Source organism: Gymnoscopelus microlampas (assembly GCF_963454915.1).
Source record: "Gymnoscopelus microlampas genome assembly, chromosome: 8".
NCBI lineage: Eukaryota > Metazoa > Chordata > Actinopteri > Myctophiformes > Myctophidae > Gymnoscopelus > Gymnoscopelus microlampas.
In genome coordinates, this window is record NC_139945.1 from 22,106,625 (window position 1) to 22,127,570 (window position 20,946).

Below are 20,946 nucleotides of genomic sequence, written 5' to 3' on the forward strand. Positions count from 1 at the left end.
TGCAAGAGACCTTTGATTAACAAATTGTAACCAAATTGAGCCTTATGGGCCCATTTCACTCTCAGGGTTAAATGACCCCCAGGAATTTACAGCGTGCAGCCCCGAGTATTACTATAATTGTGAGGATGAAAATGTTACAACACAGCATGCCACTAAATATAAATTATGTCTAAATCTAAAATCTGTATAACCATAAATCAAATTACTACACTACACTTGTGGCCCTCACAAGTATAGCAATTAAAGTACGCACGCACGCACGCACGCACGCACGCACGCACGCACGCACGCACGCACGCACGCACGCACGCACGCACGCACGCACGCACGCACGCACGCACGCACGCACGCACGCACGCACACACACACACACACACACACACACACACACACACACACACACACACACACACACACACACACACACACACACACACACACACACACACACACACACACACACACACACACACACACACACACACTCGCACACAATTACACACACTTGGTGCCATTCAATCGGGTTGTTGATTGAGCCGGCCTCTAATTTTAGCCGCAGTCTCACAGCTCCTGACCAGCGGGTCTTGCCTGGTGGGTCCAAGGCGGAATGAACAGGAAGGAGAGGTGATTAATCGCTGTCATGTGTGGCACGACACAGCAGCCAGCCGCAGGGAGAGGCACCGTGCTGGAAGTACAGTTAACACGCAATGGCCTGACTACTGCTGCTCTTGTTGTTGTTGTTGTTGTTGTCGTCAGGACAGGGGAGAGGCGTGTGTGTGTGTGTGTGTGTGTGTGTGTGTGTGTGTGTGTGTGTGTGTGTGTGTGTGTGTGTGTGTGTGTGTGTGTGTGTGTGTGTGTGTGTGTGTGTGTGTGTGTGTGTGTGTGTGTGTGTGTGTGTGTGTGTGTGTTGTTGTTGTTGTTGTTGTCATTGTTGTTGTCAGGACAGGGGCGAGGCTTGTGTACGTGTGTGTGTGTGTGTGTGTGTGTGTGTGTGCTTGTATAAGTGTACTTGTGGGGGGCAAATGTCCCCGCAAGTATGCAGTAGTAGATTTTGAGAAATAGACATAATGAGGTCCTCACAAGAGAAATTGTTGTGTCACCTACTGTACATATCGCACACACCTACAGTATGACACACGCGCACAGTGAACTTGTGGCTCGTTTCAAAGGTTATGCAACCAGTGTTCATATGGTGCCAAGTTTACATGGTTACATAACAAACTGACCACATGATCACAGATACAGACTAGAAAAAGTGCTCCTCGGAGCACAGGTCTCCGCCAGGTCAGGTACGTTATTCTGGCCTCCTGGTGGTGCTATAATAGGCCAATGTGAAAAGGGTGGCATTTATTCTTAGGTCTTTCACGGCAATCAGACACTGCATTCATGATTTGAGGCATTTTGTTCCAAAAATGTGTTTTGCTAAATTAGACCTGCTGGTGGCGCTATAACAGGCTAATGTGAAAAGGGTGGCATTTCTTCCTCTGCCTAGTGGGAATGCGCGTGTGAAATTTCACGGAAATCGCAAGCTGCATGCATTGTTTGAGGCTTTTTGTTCAAAACGGACCAATCCTGCAAACTTTGGAAGCCAACCATAGGCAATGAGGATGGAATATGGGAAATCGGACAGATCCGCGTTGATCACATGACTATAGAGATACTGTGTACTGATTTGCATGACGTTTGGATAAAATCTGTAGGAGTAATGTAAAAAAATTATTAAACATCTAGAGCTCTGCACTCCTGAGACAATGCTTAGTTAGTGTTTAACTAATACATTATTAAAGCATCAATCCAGTGCGCCTGTCCAACTTGGGAGACCCCTGTCAGCCTAACACGAAGCCATGCACCACATGGAAGTTTTGGAACAACCAGTATCAGAGGCAGAGTCTCCTCACTAATCCTACCTGCCTATGAGCACTCATCCTGGGCATAGAACTGACCGATAAAGGCAGATCTACAAACACACCACGTGTGGTCCATAATATGGTCGCATATGAAATCATGCATTAAGTAACTATGGAATAACATGCTTAACTAATGATATAATACTTTGGTTAAGTAGTAGTTACTTCAACATGAATTGATGATGAAGACAAGGAATTCATGATGAATTAATGATGAATTAATGCATTAGTTAATCATGAATTAAGCGCTTATAACGTGTATGCATTTATCCCTTATGAGCAAGTGTTACCAGATATTCTAACAACGTTATTGACAAGAACAACTTGGGAAAGAATTGGGTCCCAAGCCTGATCGATTGAGTACAATCTTCTCCAGGGTTGGACAATTATCATTTAGCTGTTTAATAATACAAAAACAGGGAAATATGGTTATACGTTTTTACAATGATCTCAGTCAACACAATTTCATGACATCATATAGCTGCATTTGATCCATTTGAAGAAGTTACAAGTTATGCTTGCATGGGGTCTGTCGTCACGTCGTATGTAGGTGTTAAACCTTTCCCAACACAAATGTAAAAGTGCACTACTCTAAAAAAAAAAAAAAAAAAAAAAGGAATTTCAATCATTATTCAGCAATCTTATCGCAAGAATATTTTCCAAGAATATGTTTTTATCAACTACAGTACAATACAGTAGGCAGCTCTGGCAAAAATCTTATCTGATCTGAATGTCAATAATAGTAAAAGCACTTCAAAAAACAAGTTATCTTGTATTTCCAGAGACATGGCCTAATCTCACCAAGTTATCATGCTAGTTGGTGGAAAGGCATTTTGGGGACACCATGGACTGTATATAAGGATGGTGTCTTTCACCATATTTTCACTCTCTTGAGACCAACAGCAAAGATAACAACCATGAAGTGGCTTGTTGTCCTCTGTGCCCTGGTGGCTCTCTCTGAATGTCTCCACAGGTAAGAACCAGCCATCTCTACAATCTCTATTGTATAATATGAATGATTGACGATTCAAGAGTTTTTATTTGTCACTCACTCTTATACAAGTGTGCACAATTAAATGTTGTGGTGATATGCTCCACACACGGTGCTAACAATATTTAATAACAGGGAATAATACAGGTTTTAAAAGTAAAGAAGTAAAAACAAGAAAAACCTTTAACAGCAATAAAGAGGGCATGTACAGAATATGATGGGAGGATACATTATTAATCTGCATACATAATGTATACATACAGTAGTGCAAAGTACAGAAATTGAATTATTGTAAGTTTGATACAAATCTTGCCATTGGAAATGATAAGCCGATGGAAATGATAAACCATTTAGTTTGACCTTGTCAAGGCTATTCACACTAAGTCATTCAGACATTAAGACATAAGTCTAAAAGTAAGGGGCTGTTTCCTATCGTGAAAATAGTATGAATGGATGAAAACAGATTATAACCTCTTCATCTATTTTGCAATGCAATATTAGTGCATTGCAGTTGATGAAGAGGTTATAATCTGAATTGGTGCATGGCATTATTACTGATTGTTTTCTCACTGTGTGTAGGATACCCCTGATCAAGAGGAAACATCAGCGGAAGTCTCCACATGAGTACCTGAAGAAATACTACCCAAATGCTGAGTTCCAAGCCTCTGCGCCCTTGACCAATGATTATGAAGTAAGTCCAGGCCAGCAGAATGTCGAACTTTGACATAATGTGCAATTCAAAAAATTACATATACAAATTACAGATTGGCCGTACAACTAAGAATGAATTAGGCTTTAGTTTGTCTCATTATCTAATGAATAACAGTCAGGTCGACATTGTAAGCCACATTGTAGAAGCGGGAGACACCTTAAATATTGTACTTTTTACTCTACACACCACAATAATTAGAAAAATTTAGTTACTAGCTAATTTGCAGATTTAGATTATTATTACAAAACATCTATTAACTAATTAAGGCCTATACTTGGACTATTCAAAAGCTGAAGTATCGCAACACAATGCAACGTGTTTTGAGCTTAGACAATGAGTAGACAATATGCCATTTTTGAAAGATTTAGAAAAAAAATAATCTTTTTTAAAAAAAAGTGGCATTCTGCATGTACAGTATAGGCTACTTTTACATTTTGTACTTTATGTACAGTACAGCAAACATTTTAATACAGGACTTTTACTTCTACATTATGGCATTGCTACTTTTGTAAAAAAAAAAAAAGATCCGAGTTCTCCTTCCACCTGTTACGTTACCTCATCTATTTCTGTGTGTCATCTCCAGATGCTCTACTATGGTATCATCTCCATTGGCACTCCTCCCCAGTCCTTCACCGTTCAAATTGACACTGGCTCTTCCAACCTCTGGGTGTCCTCTATCTACTGCACCGCCTGTCGTGAGTACTGTGAACTAAAATAAAAATACTTTATTTATCCCCGAGAGGCAATTCCTGGCAAAGGACAGTAGGCCTACAGACAGTCAGGGGTGTAGGTCTGTCATAAGGGGTGTAGGTCTGTCATAAGGGGTGCATAAACTGATGCGGGTGTCAGCAATGTGTTGATGTGTGTCCCTGAGCAAGACCCTTAACCCCTAATTGCTCCCTGAGCACCGTAAAATGGCGTTCACTCCTGGTAGTTATAGGATGGGTAAATGCAGAGGACAAATTTCACTTCTGTGCAAATATACAGTGACAAAGAAAAAACACCCCAAGGAGTGGGGACTATTCTATGGTCTAACCCCTGCACCACCCCTTGGCCAAACATACAACATTATTTTTTATTTTTTCTATATTTATTTTTGGGCTTTTATGCCTTTATTGACAGGACAGTAGGCTGACAGGAAATGGGTAGAGAGAGATGGGGAGTGACATGCAGCAAAGGCTCGACCCCGACTCGAACCCACGACACGCTGTCAGACTACACTGAGCCTAGGGGCCTGGACCACTACGTCAGTGGTCCAGGCCCAAACATACGACATTCTACCGGCATTGTAGAACGAATATTTTAAAAATGTCTTGTTACTGTTTGTTAAACAGTTCAGTTTGTATAAGCATACTGTACGTCACACTTGTTTTGTTATTCCAAGAATAGGTCTGATTTACTTTGTCCAATTTACCTTCTGTAATATGCACAGACCTAACACAAACACGCACAATATGTTTTACAGAGGGCAAGCAGAAATTCAACCCACAGCAGTCTTCCACCTTCAAGTGGGGCAGCGAGGCTCTGTCCATTACGTATGGTTCAGGCTACATGACTGGATATCTGGGCATTGACACTGTTGAGGTAATTGAAAGCAGCCAGGACCATCACTTGGCAAATCTGACAGTTATCTGCATATTGTGCCTCTCCACCATAAGTAGGAACATTTATTAACCGCTAACTTTGGTTTCCAGATTGGTGGCATTTCAGTGACCCAGCAGACATTTGGAATCTCCAAGACGGAGGATAACGAGGAGTCCACGGACGGTCTCCTGGGAATGGCCTTCCAGTCCCTTGCCGCTGACAATGTGGTGCCTGTCTTTTTCAATATGATTCAGCAGAACCTGGTGTCTCAGCAAATGTTCTCTCTCTACCTGACCGGGTACTGCAATAGTATGGAATAGTGTTTGTATGTTTGTGTACAATGGCAAATATACTGTATGTACAGTATAATACATGTACATATATATACTGTATATTAAAATGCAATTTCCTCTGATACTAAAATATGTTTCTTCCCTGCTCCCATTAGCAACGACCAGCAGGGCAGTGAGTTGGTGTTTGGTGGTTATGATGAGAGCCACTTCTCCGGACAACTCGTCTGGGTCCCCTTGACCTCTGCGACCTGGTATGAGGTCAAGATGGACAGGTGAAAACACATTCCACTCTACTGACACTATTCACTTTTTAAACGCTGACAGCAGCAACACCTTTTCTACACACAGGATACTCCTATTAATTCTGCTTCTGCTATTGCTCTCGACAGTGTTACCATCAATGGACAGACTGTGGCCTGTGCCGGTGGCTGCAGTGCTATCATTGACTCTGGCACTTCTCTCATTATGGGCCCAAGCAACGACATAAACAACATCAATGCATGGGTTGGAGGCAGCACCACCAGCGTGAGATACCTGCATTTTCATCTGTTGCCTTTTTTATTTTCCAAATTTAGAATACATAGAAGTGATCAAAAGGACCTCCTGAAGATTGACCTCCAAGGCTCCTATTAATTATGCCTCAGTATGGGTAGGAATGGTGGATTTTATGTGAAGATGCTCATTTCTGGAGCAGTTCACCTATTTTAAACCATATCTTCATACAGTATAATTGGTCCTCACAAATGCTCATTAATAGATTGCACAAATTCTATCTACTCAATCTGCATTATTACTGCTTATTGATGGAATGTGGACAGTTCAGAAACTTGCCATACAAATTATATAATTGATGGAGATTCTAAGCTAATAGAAACTGCAGCCTTTCTCTTCCCGGAAAGTTAGCTGGCCGAAATATAAGAGATTAAAAAAGGGGGGGAAAATGTAAAAAGAAACCCTCCTATTCCAATGATGCCACTGGTCGACAGGTTTCTCAACAGTCCAAAGCCCTACTGAGACACAGACCAAGTAAACCAAAATGGTGTCATGATCTTATAATGAGCATTAGTGAGGGACAATTCTATGAAGATAGGTTCGAAAAACTGGTCCTTTAAGCGACTTAAAAAAAAAAAAAAGTACCACCACAATTGCTGCTAAAAACACATACCATTCTTCATACAGAACACCGTGAGCTGCCAGAACACCCAGAACCAGCCTGATGTGACCTTCACTCTCGATGGAAACGCCTTCACCATCCCTGCCTCTGCCTATGTTATGCAGGTCAGTCTACACACTCTAATGCAGCGGTTCTCAAACTATGGGTTGCGACCCAAAGTGGGGTTGCGGGAATGTGCCGTTGGGGTCGCGCAGTGGCAACCAAATAATATGACTTTTTTTTTATCAAGAAACGGTAAAAAAAAAAATTAAAGTGTGGTTGTCGCCACCAAACAAACTATTGGCTTGACTCCTCACACACACACACAGCTCCGCCCCCAACAGCGACCCAGAACAAGCAGCAACAAGACAACGCACACAAGCCCTAACTGAGGCACACAAACTGATCTAGCTCTGTTCTATTTACTTAGGAATTATGTTCAATATGAGCGGGTGGCTTAAAAGAGCTCTCTGATGGGGTCGCCAAAAGAAATCCCTCATAATATGGGGTCGTGGCATAAAAACGTTTGAGAACCCCTGCTCTAATGTATACTGATGCTAAAATTAGAACTATCAAAAATGAAATACACATCCTCCTCTCTCTCTAGTGGGGCTCTGGTTGCAGCACTGGCTTCGCCAGCATGGGCAGCGGCGGCGGTGGAAGTGACAACCCCTGGATCCTGGGAGATGTCTTCATGAGGCAGTACTATTCCGTCTTTGACGTTGGCGCAAAGTACGTTGGATTCGCCCCGGTTGTGTAATCATACCAAGCAACCCAATGGATAATCAGTAACACTATGACTTCCTGTTTCGGCACTGTAGCCTATGATTCATGCATGGTTGTAAAGTACTTGCACAAATGGGAAACTGTCTGAGTTGTTATCGTAAATGTAATGTTATGTCTAATTTTGAACAAAATATGTTGTAGCAAAAAAGGAAATAAATAGATTTATTTTCTCATCTATCTATAAATGCGTGTGTGTGTGTGTGTGTGTGTGTGTGTGTGTGTGTGTGTGTGTGTGTGTGTGTGTGTGTGTGTGTGTGTGTGTGTGTGTGTGTGTGTGTGTGTGTGTGTGTGTGTGTGTGTGTGTGTGTGTGTGTGTGTGTGTGTGTGTGTCCGCATATCTCGAGAACTGACTCAACTTCAAACTTGCCATGTATATCGCGAAGAACCTCTGTCTGACTGTCTGTGTCCCTTTTATGCCCATATATGGAGATCCCTGATGTCATCAATATGACATTACAGTAGTGACATCATAGATTAGCCTCCAAGTAGAGCTCTTCAAGGGTCCAAAATGACGGACCCAAATCCTGATGGACCCGTGAACCCTAAATGACAACAAGTATAACAGGTACAACCGGTGCTCTGACATCTGGTCCAACGGGTATTGCATAACTGGAGGGACATGCATTCCCAATTGGCGTCATAGTATTGTGATGTCCAAGAATGTGTGTGAGGTATTGTCTATACACACACATACACACACCCATACCATATACCCCGCACCCCTATGACACACTTTGAACTTGTGGCTCATTTCCAGTGTGGGTAGGAATGGCGGATTTTATGTGAAGTGTATTACGGTGGCAAGTTTATGAAATCAATCAAGGTTGTTAAACATCTAGGTCAGAGGGGGGATTAAGAGCTATTCTAGCAAAGCTATTGATATAAAGAACAACTTGGGAAAGAATTGGGTCCCATGCCTGCCTGATCTATTGAGAAACATTTCCTCCAGGTTTGGACAAATATAATTTAGCTTTTTTTTTTTTTTTCTCAACCATCTCAGGTAACACAATTTCATGGGGTGCATTTCTCCTTTCCGACATGTCGCCTTTCCGACGTTGACGAACCCTATACCTAACCCTAACCCTAACCCTAACCGCACGCGGAAGCCACTAGTCGGAGTGGTGAGATGTCGGAATGGAGAGTGAACACCAATTTCATGGCATCATATAGCTGCATTAATATCCATTTGAAGAATTTGCAAGTTATGCTACTATAGGTTATGCTTGCATGGGGTCTGGTCACAGTGTATGTCGGTGTTAAACTTGTCTGAATACAAATGTAACAATGCACAACTGTAACATCCAAAACATTGATTTATTTTTGGAATTTCAATCATTATTTAATTATATTCTTAAAGCATTACTATATAACTTTTTAACAACTATATAGCATATTATGTCCCACAAAATGTAAAAGTAACATGTTTAAGCGATAGCAATCATCCTTCCATAAATGTATAGACTCAGGAGGGTCCCTGCAAGGGGCTTGACTGTATTACTATGTATAGGGGAGGCAATGAGTTTCTTCCTGGCATTTATGAAGGCACCAAGGCAGAACTGCCAGTCAAAGCGAAGACTGGCCAATCACATATGCCGGACATGCTTGCAGAGGCTCTTGGGTAATGAAGTCAAACACGTTGGCTGCCATGTTTTTTGTGTCCAAAGTGGCCACTGATACTCCAAACTACATAGTGCTGCTTTAAGTACACACAGTGTTTTTTTTTTCCCCATATCCTTTTTCCCAGAATATATCAACTATTGTGCATACAGTAGCTCTGGCACAAATCTTCTGATGTGAAGGTCAATATATTAAAAGCACTTCAGAAAATTATAAAGTAGTTATCTTGGATTGTCAGAGATATGGCCATATCTCACCAAGTTATCGTGCCATTTGGTGACATGGAAAGGCATTTTGGGGACACAATGGACTGTATATAAGGATGGCGTCTTTCACCATATTTTCACTCTTGAGTCCAACAGCAAAGTTAACAACCATGAAGTGGCTTGTTGTCCTCTGTGCCCTGGTGGCTCTCTCTGAATGTCTCCACAGGTAAGAACCACCTGGCTGACTTATTCATTCATTCATTCAAGATTAAATAACAGAATATACTGTAATACCGGTTTGAAAATAAAGAAGTTAAAACAAGAAAAATATTCAGCAGCATTAAAGAGAGTGTACAGAATATGATGAGAGAATAATGTAGCAAACAGGATATACAGAATTCATAGTATACTGTAAGTCAAAGTTTGTTAAAAATGCTGCCATCATGTCCCGATGGAAATGACAACCTATTTTGATTTACCTTGTAACCCTTGCATTGTGTTAGAAACCTGCTGACACTTTTGGTGTTAGCAGGTCAAATTTGACCGGTCATTCAACTCCAAAAATAAAAGAATAATAATTTTAATTTATTTCTTACTTGTTTTTGTTTTCTAAAATGTATTATTAAAGATAGTAACATCTGTGGTGTTAAGGGCCAAAATTGACCCATATACCAAAGAGGGTAAAAAGTAATTTATTTTTCATAAACCCAAACTTTGTTTTACTTCTAATAGCAAATGCAAATTGAGGACAAGTTGCTCTAACTCTCAAACATGTAAACATTGAATATTGACAATTTGGGGGAAATTGAGCCAAACTTCTCTGCCGTGTCATATTTGACCCTTAACACCCTTTTTATAGAGACCATCAGAATTAACTAAAATGGTGGTAATTAATTTTGTTGCGTTAAAATAGCTGAGGATATCATGAAGCCTTGTTCCAATAAAGAAATGTAAAGGGTACTTTTTACGTATTTAAACTTGAAAACATAATAGAAGGGTTATAAGCTATTCAGACTAAGATATTCATTCATCCATTGCACTGCGAAGGATAATAAAAAGGGCCTGCATGGCCTTACTGATCCTTTTCTAACTGTGTGTAGGATGCCCTTGATCAAGAGCAAAGGTCCACACAAATCTCCACAGGACGCCATCAAGAAGTTCTATCCCAATGCTGAGGTCTTCCAGACAGAAACTGAGCCTTTGACCAATTATTACGACGTAAGTCCAGGCCAGCAGAATGACAAACTTTAAACCTAATTTACCCTTCATTGCACAACCGTTAAAAATAACATAATCCAATAACAGATTGGCCGTACAACTTTTTTGTTTTGAAAATAGCTGATCTACAATCTCACAACACGTCAGGATGTGAAGTGTTGTGAGCTTGTAGATCTGCTAAAAAAATATTTCTACATTGTGGTATTGCTACTTTTACTTAAGTAAAGATCTGAGTACTTCTTCCACCATTGCTGTTACGTTACCTCATCTATTGCTGTGTGTCACCTGCAGCTCTACTACCTTGGAGTGATCTCCATTGGCACTCCTCCACAGTCCTTCACCTTTCAAATTGACACTGGCTCTTCTAACCTCTGGGTGACCTCTGTCTACTGCCAGACCTGTAGTAAGTAATGTTAACTTAAAAAAACAATAATAGGTTTACTTTATTTATCACTGAGAGGCAATTCCTAAACTACTGTACAGACAGTCAGGGGGCCTAGGTCTGCCATAAAGCCCTTGACTGTGGGCAAGGTATATAGAAAAGAAGGTACAGTCAGCCTATGGGCCGGGCAGACGCCATTGACGCGCATGGGAGCCAAAACTGGAACGGGAAGTTTGGTGAAATACATTGAAGTCTGTGGTAGCCGGCTGGACCAGCTTGTGAACAAACACTATTTCTGAACGATTGTGTCCTTTGTCAGATAATCGGTTCAGGAATATAAAAGAAGACATATCGCAGGTTTTTTCCAATAAAAGTTTTTTTAGATTGGATATTTTTTAACACATATCTAAACAGTGGCATGTATCGTTTCTGTTAGCGTTGCCAGACTTCGTGAGAGAGATAAGCAACCAGGTCTAGGAAAACAAGCCCAAGAGAAGCAACAATAGAGCACTAGGCCATTATGAGCTCTTTAAACCTTTATACTGTATACATTGAAAATAGCCGATCTACAAGCACACAACGCGTCGCGATGCAACGCGTTGTGAGCTTGTAGATCTGCTATTTTCAAAAACATCTTGAAATAAAATGTGAAGATTTTTGAAATACTCTAACAACACAAATCTGGTACGGGGCTCCCTGGCACAAAACATTTTCAGATGAGGGTTAGGGACAAATACATATTAATTTGGGGGTCCATGACATAAAAATAATTGAGAACCACTGGTTAAAATAATTACATTTTTTTGAAAAAATCCCAACAAACCGCAACCCGCAACTACCAATATTTACAAGCAACTTCACAGAAAAATAAGCCCAAAGTCGCTTATAATAAGCGAACATGGCAACACTGTTTTTTGGCTCTGCAGTATCGCATACTTTGTGCTCTTTAGATAGCTCAATAAACATATACAGTGTACACAACGAAAGGCAACACAGCTGAAAACAATGTGTGATATGTCTTCCTTTATTTTCCAGAAGCAATTACTTTACAAAGGTCTCAGTCGTTCAGAAATATATTTTGTTCATGAGCTGGTCCACCGGGATCTCATTAACTGCAATGCAGTTCACCAAACTCAAGGCTGGCTCCCCCATGGTGCGACGAATCTGCCGACTGGAATTGCATGATAGCGAAAATGACGTAGATGACCGTACCTTCTTTCTATATACCTTGACTGTGTGTAGGAAGTGGAACGGGTGTAAGAATTGATGTGGGTGCCATCTGGTTTTATGGTCCAACCCGTGCACCACGTCCCTTTAAAATTTGCAAAACATACAGTATCACTTTGCATCCTTCCCATTTCAACAAATGACGTTCTACTGACTCCACCCAGCCTGGTGGAGATATGTGCTGCAGAGGAGCGCACTTTTCTTGTTACTGCTAAATAAATTCAGTTTGTATAGTGAAGACTGTTGTTTTAGTTACTTCAAGAATATGTCTGATTGACTCAGTCCAAATTACCTTCTCTCAAATGTACAGCTAAAAAAGACACAATATGTTTTACAGAGAACCCAAAGAAATATAACCCACAGCAGTCTTCCACCTTCAAGTGGGGCAGCGAGTCACTGTCCATTACGTATGGGTCAGGCTACATGACTGGATATCTGGCCATTGATACTATCGAGGTAATTGAGAGAAGCCAGGACTACTTGGCAAATCGGACAATTACCTGCATATTCTGCCTCTCCACCAGATAAATAGGAACTTTAATTTACTGGTAACCTTGGTTTCCAGGTTGCTGGGGTTACTGTGGCCCAGCAGACATTTGGAATCGCCAAGACGGAGGATTCTCAGCTTAGCGGTATGCCGTGTGATGGTATCTTTGGACTTGCCTTCCAGTCCATTGCCTCTGACAATGTGGTGCCTGTCTTTGACAACATGGTTCAGCAGAACCTGGTGTCTCAGAAACTCTTCTCTATCTACCTGAGCCGGTACTGAACTAGTATGGAATAGTGTTTGTTTGTGTAGAATGTAGGTAAATATATGTATAGTACAAGTACTGTATATATGTATTTATGTACTGTATATTTAAATGTGTGTGTGTTGATTTCCCTCTGGTACTAAAATATTTGTCTTCCCTGCTCTCATTAGCAATGAACAGCAGGGCAGTGAGCTGATCTTCGGTGGTGTTGATGAGAGCCACTACACCGGACAGATCACCTGGATCCCCTTGATCTCTGAGAGCTGGTATCAGGTCCAGATGGACAGGTGAAAATACATTCTAGTCTAATCACTAATTCACTTTTTAAAACACAAAGGATACTCCTGGTAATTCTGCTTCTGCTATTGCTCCTATCAGTATTACCATCAATGGAAACACTGTGGCCTGTGCCGGTGGCTGCCATGCTATCATTGACTCTGGCACTTCTCTGATTGTTGGCCCAAGCAACGGCATAAACAACATGAATGCCTGGGTTGGAGCCAGCACCACCAGCGTGAGATACCTGCATTTTCTTTTCTTTTTTATGTCCTTAGTTTACAATACACAGAAGTGATCAAATTGACACCTCATCCAAAGGAGAGTATCAGTCTAAAAATGAACAAGTTGGCACACCTCTATAGGCTCATATTAATTATATATCAGTGTGGGCAAGAATGGTGAATTTTATGTGAAGATGCTCATTTCTATTAAAGGAGCACCTTATCCTTGTATAATTGTTCCTTACTGTTTTTTATTCATTTGAGAAAACAGGTGTAGCAGATGCTTGCCCCTCATTCCCTATTCGCTCCCTCCACCCCTACACACTAACAAACAGATTAAGTATATGAAAAATTAGAAAAAACAACAACAAAAATAATAAAGAAATACAAATTAGGAATAACTAATTGCACAATTTCTATCTACCCACTCTGTGTCTTACCCGCCTTCCGATTATGTCACTCATAGGCAGGTTTCTGCTATCTTATGAGCATGAGGACCAATTATAGGTTAAAATGCATGAAAGGTTCTTTAAGCAAGTTAAAATAAAATGAAGTACCACTGCTTTTGCTGCTAAAAACTCATGTCATTCTTTATACAGAACGCAGTGAACTGCCAGAACATCCAGAACATGCCTGATGTGACCTTCACTCTCAACGGACACGCCTTCACCATCCCTGCCTCTGCCTATGTTATGCAGGTCAGTCTACAGACACTCTAATGCACACTGACCCACCCATACATGCACGCACACACACACACACACACACACACACACACACACACACACACGCACACACACACACACACACACACACACACACACACACACACACACACACACGCACACGCACACGCACACGCACACATGCACATACAAACAGTTACAGATGAGAACACATGTACACACTGACCATTATTATGCAAGTAAATTTTGAACTATCAAATTCTTTTAATTCTTTGTGAGTGAAATACACGTCCTCCTCTCTCTGTAGTGGGGCTCTGGTTGCAGCACTGGCTTTGGCAGCCTTGGCAGTGGCGGTGGAATTGACCAGCTCTGGATCCTGGGAGATGTCTTCATGAGGCAGTACTATTCCATCTTTGACGTCGGGGCGAAGTCCGTTGGACTGGCCCAGGCCGTGTAATCAAACCAAGCAACCCAATGGATAATCAATAACTCTATGACTTCCTATATGGGGGCTGTATGATTCATGTATGGTTGTAAAATAACTCACCAAGTTGTAATAGTAAATCTGTTGTATACAATTTTGAATAAAATATATTGTAGCAAAAATGGGAAATAAATTGATGTTTTCCTCATCCTATATTAAAATGGTCTCAACGCTTATGACTCAGCCATAACCATGTAAGGAGTTCCAAATACAGCTATGCCCAATGGAGTGTGTTGTCTAACCTAAATGTGTCGTCATAGCATCAGGCGCAAACAAATATGTCAGCTCCAAGTTCACATACATCGTCACTGACCGAACAATCAAAAGCTAGATCAACTTAAAAAGAGGCATGCACGACACAGACAAACAGACAAACAGAGACGCAGATTGATGTTACTACGTCAGAATGTGTAAGTATGATTCATTTACCACCACCTCCAGGATTTTGGGAGAAGCTACAGGGGCGTGTATTCAAATGTATATGGCGTGAACAGCATCCACGAATTAGTAACACCACACTCCAAAACAGTAGGAAGGCAGGAGGGCTATCGGTTCCTAATTTTGAACAGTATTATTTCTCCTTTATGCTCAGGCCGTTACTAAGATGGTTCATCTGAATCCATTGCAATCATTTGTTTTGCACCAAAACCACTCCTTGGGCTAAAAACGGCCATAGCCATGTATACTTTTTGTGTTAAAAGCCCATTGAGATTGGGCCGTTTTTAGCCCAAGGAGTGGTTTTGGTGCAAAACAAATGATTGCAATGGATTCAGAATCATAAAAACACCCTAGTTTGACATATTCCATCCTGATTGGCTAAGATTGACTTCTACCACCTGGCGGAGACCTGTGCTCCGAGGAGCACTTTTTCTAGTTTTATTTCGGAATGTCAATCATTATTCAATTATCTTCTTTTAAGTACACAAAGTTTTTACAATATCCTTTCCCCAAGAATATGTTGATATCAACTACATATTGTACAGTACAGTAGCTCTGGCAAAGATCTTCTGATCTGAATGTCAATATATTAAAAGCACTTCAGAAAATTATAAAGTAGTTATCTTGGATTGTCAGAGATATGGCCATATCTCACCAAGTTATCATGCCATTTGGTGACATGGAAAGGCATTTTGAGGACACAATGGACTGTATATAAGGATGGCGTCTTTCACCGTATTTTCACTCTGAGTCCAACAGCAAAGTTAACAACCATGAAGTGGCTTGTTGTCCTCTGTGCCCTGGTGGCTCTCTCTGAATGTCTCCACAGGTAAGAACCACTTAGCATTATTGTATAATATAAATGTTTGATGATTCAAGAGATTTTATTTGTCGCTGACTCCTATACAAGTTTACACTATGAAATATTGGCATAGTGCTCCATGGACTGTGCTTATAATATATAACAAGATTTAATAACAGGCTTTAATACTTTTTTTTTAAGTAAAGAAGTAAAAGCAAGGAAAAATATTTAGAAGCAATAAAGAAAGTGTACAGAATATGATGAGAGAATAATATAGCAAACAGGATTTACAGAATTCATAGTATACTGTACAGTAATAGCTTATACATACTGTAATGCAAAGTAAAGAAATTGTATTATTGTAATCAAAGCTTGTTAACAATGCTGCCATCATGTCCCGATGTAAATTACAAGTTATTTTGATTTACCTTTTAGAAGCTATATTCAGACTAAGATATTCATTCATCCATTGCACTGCGAAGGATAATAAAAAGGGCCTGCATTGCTTTATTACTGATCCTTTTCTCACTGTGTGTAGGATGCCCTTGATCAAGAGCAAAGGTCCACACAAATCTCCACAGGACGTCATCAAGAAGTTCTATCCCAATGCTGAGGTCTTCCAGATAGACAATGAGCCCTTGACCAATTATTACGATGTAAGTCCTAATTTATTTTTTTAAACCTAATTTACACTTCATTGTACAACCGTTAAAAATAACAGATTGGCCGTACAACTAACAATGAATTAGGCTATACTTCTACTCCACTACATCTCAAATGTTACTTTATACTCAACTACAATATTTGAAAACTTGAGTTAATAGTTGCTTTGCAGACGTAGATTATTATTACAATACACACGTAATTTAGCCCTATACTGTAAAAAAAAGAAAATAAATCACACCCAGTGTGAAGTGGGCGGTGTGGTCACAGTGGTCATCACAATGATGGAAGTGATTCACTTAAAAAAAACATAGAAGTGTTTTTTTTTAAGTCCATACTGCTATTCATAGGGCTGCACATGTGTCATGTGTTTCGCTAGCCAATCACAGTCCTGAATTTGCAAAGTCAGCCAATCACATTACAGCTAGTGGTGATGACACTAGCTGTAATGTGATTGGCTGACTTTGCAAAAGTATAGATTTGCATTGACTGTGGAAGGGTTAGCGTTGTAGACTGCGTTGTAGACTATTGGCCAATCACGGTGCAGGATTGGTCAGTGTCCAAACCTCACTTATAGGGGGCGGTTACACTGCCCCAAAAATGCTACTTTTACTTAAGTAAAGATCTGAGTACTTCCACCATTGCTGTTACGTTACCTCATCTCTATTGCTGTGTGTCACCTGCAGATCTACTACCTTGGGGTGATCTCCATTGGCACTCCTCCACAGTCCTTCACCTTTCAAATTGACACTGGCTCTTCCAACCTCTGGGTGTCCTCTGTCTACTGCACCGGCCAGACCTGTCGTAAGTACTGTTAACTTAAAAAACAACAATAGGCTTACTTTATTTATCCCTGAGAGAAAGTTCCTATAAAATGACAGTACAGACAGTCAGGCCTAGGTCTGCTATGTGGAACGGGTGGAAGCAGATATCAGGAGTGAGTCTTGCATGCAGGCCTGTTTGCCTTTTTTTCTGTGGCCGGGAGCTGGGCGGGATTAGTACCGTTGATTGACAACCCCTTCAGCCAATCAGCAGTGCGTTCCCCTTCAGCCAATCAGCAGTTCGTTCCACCACCACCAAAGCAACGTGACGCAAGGGGACTTTTGAAAGGGCCATGCCGAAAATAGGTTGCTTCATTCGGATACAGGCGTGTCACTGCCCGCCCCTGCCGGTTCTCTCAATTTTTATTTTTAAATAGGCTCTGTCATGATTAATTGACCACATATATATAAACAACTAAATGCTATCCGAAAAATAAAACAGAGAATAAAACATTTGGTCGGCTGCACTCAGCTCCATTCGGGTTCACTCGGGTTCCACCTGATTGGCCAACCTCCGCTGTCAATCACAGAACAATGAGCGAGGACGCTGATTGGAGAGTTCATGTTATGAACTCCGCAGAAACGCCCAGACAAGCCTGAATGCCAGACTCACTCCTGATATCATATGGAAATGAGATTTCCGGTGGGATGGGTTTACCAGGCTACTGTACCACCCCTTTCCAATTTGCAAAACATACAGTACCACTTTACATCCTTCCCATTTCAACAAATGACTTTCTACTGACTTTAGAGAAGGAAGAGCCCAGCCTAGTGGAGATATGTGCTGCAGAGGAGTGCACTTTTCTTGTTACTGTTACTGCTAAATAAATTAATTTTGTATAGCGAAGACTGTTGTTTTAGAATAGATCTGATTGACTCGGTCCATTTTAACTTCTCTCAAATGTATAGCTAAACAAGACACAATATGTTTTACAGGGAACCCAAAGAAATATAACCCATGGCAGTCTTCCACCTTCAAGTGGGGCAGCGAGTCACTGTCCATTACGTATGGGTCAGGCTACATGACTGGATATCTGGCCATTGACAATATCGAGGTAATTGAGAGAAGCCAGGACCACTTGGCAAATCGGACAATTGTCTGCATATTCTGTCCCTCCACCAGACCAAACTTTCATTTACTGGTTACCTTGGTTTCCAGGTTGCTGGGGTTACTGTAGCCCAGCAGACATTTGGAATCGCCCAGACGGAGGATTCTATGCTTGGCGGTATGCCGTGTGATGGTATCTTTGGACTTGCCTTCCAGTCCATTGCCTCCGACAATGTGGTGCCTGTCTTTGACAATATGATGAAGCAGAACCTGGTGTCTTCGAAACTCTTCTCTCTCTACCTGAGCCGGTACTGAACTAGTATGGAATAGTGTTTGTTTGTGTTTGTGTACAATGGTAAATATGCTGTTTGTAAAGTACACGTACAAGTATATACAGTGCTGTATATGTATTATATATGTACTGCATATTTAAATGTGTGTGTGTGTGTTCATTTCCTCTGATACTAAAATATTTTGTCTCCCTGCTCCCATTAGGAACGAACAGCAGGGCAGTGAGCTGATCTTAGGTGGTTATGATGAGAGCCACTACACCGGACAGATCACCTGGATCCCCTTGATCTCTGAGAGCTGGTATCAGGTCCAGATGGACAGGTGAAAATTCATTATAGTCTAATCACACTATTCACTTTATAAAAGTTGATACCAGAAAAACCTTGCCTACACACAGGATACTCCTATTAATTCTGCTTCTGCTATTGCTCTTGACAGTGTTACCATCAATGGACAGACTGTGGCCTGTTCTGGTGGCTGCCATGCCATCATTGACTCTGGCACTGCTCTCATTGTTGGCCCAAGCAACGGCATAAACAACATGAGGTCCGGGGTTGGAGCCAGCACCAGCGTGAGATACCTGCATTTTCTTCTTTTTGGGGACGTCTTTTTTTATGTCCCCAATTTACAATACACAGAAGTGACCTCATCTAAAGGAGACTATCAGTCTCCTGGCAAAATGAACAAGTTGGCACACCTCTATAGGCTCATATTAATTATATCTCAGTGTGGGTAAGAATGGTGGATTTTATGTAAAGATGCTCATTTCTATTAAAGGAGCACCTTATCTTCATATAATTGTTCCTTACTGTTTTTTATTCATTTAAGAAAACAGGTGTAGATGCATGCCCCACATTCCCTATTCACTCCCTTCACCCCTACACACTAACAAACAGATTAAGTATATGCAAGATACACCAACAACAACAACAACAAAAATAATGAAAAAACTCAAATTAGGAATAACTAATTGCACAATTTCTATCTACCCACTCTGCGTCTTATTGGTGGACTTTGGACAGTTCAGAAACCTGCCTACCAATGACATCATCGATGGAGATTGTTCTGGCATAGAAAAAAAGAAGAAATATCTAAACCCGCCTATCGATTATGTCACTGGTAGGCAGGTTTCTAAACTGTCCAAAGCCCTGCTCTGAGACACAGACAATTATAGGTTGAACTGCATAAGCAAGTTAAAATAGAATAAAGTACTGTTGTTGCTAAAAACATATATCATTCTTCATACAGAACACAGTGAGCTGCCAGAACATCCAGAACATGCCTGATGTGACCTTCACTCTCAATGGACACGCCTTCACCATCCCTGCCTCTGCCTATGTTATGCAGGTCAGTTACAGATGAGAAGACATAGTACACACTGACTATAATTATGCAAGTAAAATTCAAATAACCAAATTCTTTGTGAGTGAAATACACATCCTCCTCTCTCTCTAGTGGGGCTCTGAAAATGTTTGCAGCACTGGCTTCGAGACGGGAGGTGGCGAGTTCTGGATCCTGGGAGATGTCTTCATGAGGCAGTACTATTCCATCTTTGACGTCGCGACGAAGTCCGTTGGACTGGCCCAGGCTGTGTAATCAAACCAAGCAACCCTATGGATAATCAGTAATTCTATGAATTCCTATGGGGGACTGTATCATTCGTGTATGGTTGTAAAGTACTTACACAAATGTGATATCAAATTTTGAATAAAATATATTCAGCAAAAAAAAGAAATAAATGTATGTTTATTTTTTTTCTCATCCTATATTAAAATTGGCGTACGGGAGGAAAGGCAGGCCGGAGGAAAGGCAGGCCGGAGGGCAGGCGGCGGGAACACTACGTCGTCACGCTTATGTCACTATGACTCAGCCATAGCCATGCCATATACAGTAAGGAGTTCCCAATGCAGCTACTCCCAATGGAGTGTGATGTCTAACCTCAATATGTTGTCATGGCATCAGGCACAAACAAATATGTCAGCTCCATATATGGGCACAAAAGGGGGCTTGCCTATATATGGGTATATACTAATAACATCAGGAACCTCCATATATTATACGTAGCCTGCAGACCCATACAGTACGTCATACACTGACGTCGCAGTCAGCTGTCCAATCGAGCGGGTTATTTAAGTTCACTTACATCTGTGTTCCGTCCGCTTTGTGGTCATGGGTGTTGTCATGCGCCGTTTGCTCCCACCACCACCCCAGCACCACCAGTGGGCTCTGCTATTGGTTCTGTTCCCCATGGGGGGTTGTTATTATATATCTATCTCCCTGCTCTTAAAGGTTAATGATGGTTGTCTTAATTGTGCTGAGCAGGGAGGAAAAATGTAGCAGAGCCTGAACGCCAAAATAAAATATTACATCCACACTTGTCTTCTC

At 41.2% G+C, this 20,946-nt stretch overlaps 2 protein-coding genes across 2 annotated transcripts; both read left to right on the top strand.

Annotated features, from left to right (window-relative positions):
- Nucleotides 1-2,824: 2,824 nt before the first annotated feature.
- LOC311050513 (uncharacterized protein) lies at nucleotides 2,825-14,471 on the top strand (the record flags this gene model as incomplete). The annotated part of the gene is made up of 17 exons (XM_084064598.1): nucleotides 2,825-2,880; nucleotides 3,478-3,589; nucleotides 4,194-4,305; nucleotides 5,076-5,194; nucleotides 5,305-5,492; nucleotides 5,643-5,759; nucleotides 5,877-6,012; nucleotides 6,667-6,765; nucleotides 7,248-7,372; nucleotides 10,350-10,467; nucleotides 10,759-10,870; nucleotides 12,414-12,532; nucleotides 12,642-12,838; nucleotides 12,999-13,115; nucleotides 13,207-13,342; nucleotides 13,928-14,026; nucleotides 14,322-14,471. 17 exons carry the CDS (start codon nucleotides 2,825-2,827, stop codon nucleotides 14,469-14,471), a joined length of 2,112 nt encoding a protein of 703 aa, XP_083920724.1.
- Nucleotides 14,472-15,709: 1,238 nt separating this feature from the next.
- On the top strand, nucleotides 15,710-20,157 carry LOC311050514 (pepsin A-like; the record flags this gene model as incomplete). Its single annotated transcript, XM_084064599.1, has 9 exons — nucleotides 15,710-15,765; nucleotides 16,277-16,394; nucleotides 17,088-17,205; nucleotides 18,159-18,277; nucleotides 18,382-18,578; nucleotides 18,766-18,882; nucleotides 19,000-19,132; nucleotides 19,810-19,908; nucleotides 20,017-20,157. 9 exons carry the CDS (start codon nucleotides 15,710-15,712, stop codon nucleotides 20,155-20,157), a joined length of 1,098 nt encoding a protein of 365 aa, XP_083920725.1.
- Nucleotides 20,158-20,946: the final 789 nt, after the last annotated feature.